This window comes from Scylla paramamosain, chromosome 47, assembly GCF_035594125.1.
Source record: "Scylla paramamosain isolate STU-SP2022 chromosome 47, ASM3559412v1, whole genome shotgun sequence".
Classification (NCBI taxonomy): Eukaryota; Metazoa; Arthropoda; class Malacostraca; order Decapoda; family Portunidae; genus Scylla; species Scylla paramamosain.
Genome location: NC_087197.1, coordinates 2,796,321 through 2,800,000, shown reverse-complemented (window position 1 = coordinate 2,800,000; position 3,680 = coordinate 2,796,321). Strand labels below are relative to the sequence as shown.

Here is a 3,680-nt window from a genome sequence, read left to right as displayed (position 1 = left end):
GCTCTGAGACTGCCTTTGTTTGCAGACTGGACTCCTGCAGGGCAATGGTCTGGACAGCGGTCTGTGCTCTTAGGTCATCATTCTTCCTTATATCGATAACGCAGGGGTGGGAAGAGGCGGCGGTGCGGGCAGAGCGGGGCACAAGCGGGATAGAGCGCGGAACAGAACACCTGCAAGACAGTCACGGCGCCTGCTGGCCTGTGCTGGGCGGCTCAGAGGCTCCCCGCTCTGTAGGCGGCATGATGCACTAGCACCATCCAGGCCTCCCTTTAAGGTGAAGCAAAAGTGAATACTAATTTGGTGAGCCCCGCCCAGGCACGACTAATTTAAAGATGTCAAGGATTGTGGGTTAGGTCAGGTATGGCCAGGTTAGGTTAGGTTAAATTAGATACATAATACAGGTGAATACAGGTGCCTCTGCTTACACAAGTATTTTTTTTTTTTTTTTTGCACAAATTTTGTTGAGCACGACTTGATAAACATATTTAATTCAATGTACAGGAGGCCTGCCCTCAGCACGGTGCCCCCGCCGCTCACCCGCGCTGCACACACACGAGTCAGTTAAGGCACTCCATTTCTTGTCTGCATTTCTGTTATTTTCGCTCTCATATCTAAAGTTTGGCCTAAGAAGCAATGATGAACTGTAATGACTGGTGTTCTGGACTTGCCATAGGCGTCAGTACAGTTAACGACAAAATAATGCAAATCAACACAACAAAACCTCACTCTGTTTCCCATTATTATTATTGTTATTACTGTTATTATTATTATTATTATTATTATTATTATTATTATTATTATTATTATTATTGTTATTTACTTTTTAAACACGATTCCTGCTTACACGACGCCTGCAGGTCCCGTGAATGGTGGGCAGCGGGAGGCGCCTTGAGTTAGTCCCTGAAAACAATATAAATAACTACATACGTTTTTGCCAGAGAGCGAGAAAATTAATTGGTGCCTTTATTTTGTTTGCTAATGTTGACGTGGTAGTTCATGAAAGAGCCGCCAGGATGATGAATGAAGGCAATCTGAGCAAGACGGTGCACTCTGCCGCTGTTGACTTATGAAAAGGTAAAGAAAATGTAAGACTCAACAATTTTAATTAAAGGAACAATGGGAATTTTAACTTAACAAGAACATGATTCGTTTATTTATTTATTTATTTTATTTTTTTTTCAATTTCGAATGCTGTTATTTTTTTAATTTCATTTTTGTTTCTTTATTTATTTGTTTGTTTGTTTGTTTGATTTATTTGTTTATTTGCTTTCTTGTCGCTGCTGTTTTTTTTTTATTCTTTCATTTTTTTTAACTTCATTCTTTTTTTGTCTTATTTTCATTATCATTTTTTTTCGATGTTATTTTTTTTATTTCCTTCGTGTAAATTTAATAACCTTCAAAGGCTGTTATTTTATTTATTTTATCTATTTACTTATTTCCTTTCATTTCTGTTGGTATAAATTTTACTACCTTGCTTTTCCTTCTCTCTTTTTTCTATTCATTTTATTTATCTCTTTATCATCATTATCTTAAAATTTCACAACCTGTTTTTTTTTCCTTCAAATTTTTTTTTTTTTTTATCATTTCCCCAAAAAACTTTATAATTATTTTTCGACCGCCATAATTTTGCCTTCTTATTATGGTGACCGGGAAAGTATTAGACACTGAGCGTATAAGTATTTTTCTCAGGGTTTTAATTTGAAGTAGTGTAGTTTATTTATTTATTTTCGGTGCTGTCTTAAAATTTTACGCTTTTTTTTTTCTTCTTCCTTCGCATTTTTTTTCGATTTTCGTGATTTTGTGTTATATTTTCTATTGTTTTTTTTTCTTCTTCTTCATTGAGGTCTTGGAAAATTAGTCTCTAGGACCGTTAAGTGTTGTAACTTTTTTTTTAATTTGAATTAGTAACGTTTTTGTTTATTTATTTATTTATTTATTTATTGTATTTTGTGTTTTTAAATTTTACAATCTTGCATTTTGTCTCTACTTTTTATATATATATTTTTTTTATGATAATTTTTCTTTTACTTTTCTTCATCGAGGTTTGAAAATCTGAACACAAAGAACGAGTAAGTGTTATTCACGATTTGAAATTTGAAATAGTAACGTTTTTTTTTTTTTTTTCCGCTGTTGTCTTCTGAAAATTGACAACCCTGCTTTTCACTCCTTCAGTCTGATTATAATTACGTTCCTTTAACCGCCTTATTTAAATTTTCTAATCATTGTGGCTGCAAGAGTCAAAAGCCAGACATCTAAAATTAATGTTAATTTTAAATATGGCCGCGTCGTGATGTGTCATGATGGCTTCTGAAGTTTACGGCGCCGCTAATTCTGAGTTTACGTTTCTTCTTTCTGTTTTTCTTTCTTTTTGACGTGACGTGTACTTTTGTTTGTGATGTTTCTGATTGACGCCGCCGCGACGCTGTGGTGGCCTGGCGCTGCCCTGTGTGTGTGTGTGTGTGTGTGTGTGTGTGTGTGTGTGTGTGTGTGTGTCCCGCTACCACCGTCTCTACTGCCGCTACTGCTACTGCTGCTACTACTACTACTACTACTACTACTACTACTACTACCACTACTACTACCATTACTACTACCATTACTACTACTACTACTACTACTACTACTACTGTTGTTGCTTCTCCTGCTATTTTTGTCACTGCTGCCTCACCTGTGGTGGGGGTGCCCTGCTGCTGCTGCTGCTGTTGCTGCTGCTGCTGCTGCTGCTGCTGTTGTTGTTGCTGCTGCTGCTGCTGGGGGGGCGTGGTGGCCGCGGGGCAAGAGTAGCCGCCGCTGTCATCCAGCTTCCTCTTCTCGCCCACGTTTGGGGCGGGCATGGGCGCCTCCAGAGTGGCGGGGTGGGCGTGCGTGGTGTGGGCGTGTGAGGTCTGCACCTGCGTGTTGTGGGCTGCGGCGGGCACGTGCGTGTGGGTGTGGCTGTTCTGCACGTGCGCGTGCGTGCTCTGACCGCTGAGTGTGGTGAGCGAGGGCGCGGGCTGCGGGCTGTTGTAGTGCGCCGAGGGCGTGGGCGTGTTGGAGGTGGGCGCGTGGGAGTGCGGCACGGGCGTAGCGGGCTGCTGCAGGGCGGCGGGGTCGTGGTGGTAGTCGCGGGGCGCGGCGCCCCCGAGGGAAGGACCCATCAGCAACTCCCCGGGCAGGCCCAGCATCACGTGGATGCTGTGGAAGGTGCCGCCGCCCGCACCGCCGCCGCCGCCTGCGCCTCCACCAGGCCCCACGCCCTGTCCCTCCACGCCCTGTCCCACGCCCGAGGGCACGCTGTTCACACCACCACCGCCGCCTCCGCCGCCGCCGCCGCCCACCCCCTTGGCCACGGAGGGGGGGGCGGGGTTGGGCTGGCCGTTCATGACGACCTGGTAATGAGGCAATTAGTGGCGGCGACCTGGCGGTCACACAGCAGCGGGCGCGGCGGCAGCAGCAGGGGGCAGGGAGTAGCAGCAGCAGCAGCAGCAGCAGCAGCGGCGGCGCTAACTACCGCCAATGGCCTCAATTGGGTGGCGCGCGGCGCCGATCCGCCGCTAACTGGCTGGGAACAATGGCCGGTAATCAGGCGCCGCGGCTTTCCGCGCACACTCGCAATTCCCGGCGCGGCGCTAACCGCCTCAATTGGCCTCCGGCTTCCACTAATTTAGCGAGGAAGGCAAAGCGCTCACAGGACTTGATCA

The 3,680-nt window shown here is 45.4% G+C and overlaps 1 protein-coding gene across 1 annotated transcript in view; it reads right to left on the bottom strand.

Annotated features, from left to right (window-relative positions):
- LOC135095068 (retinal homeobox protein Rx-like) overlaps positions 1-3,680 on the bottom strand; it is an 11,383-nt gene extending 7,703 nt beyond the window's left edge. The window contains exon 1 of the mRNA XM_063995724.1: positions 2,669-3,680. Coding sequence (XP_063851794.1) covers positions 2,669-3,362 — 694 coding nt within the window. The 5' untranslated portion in view covers positions 3,363-3,680. The remainder of the gene's footprint in view (positions 1-2,668) is intronic.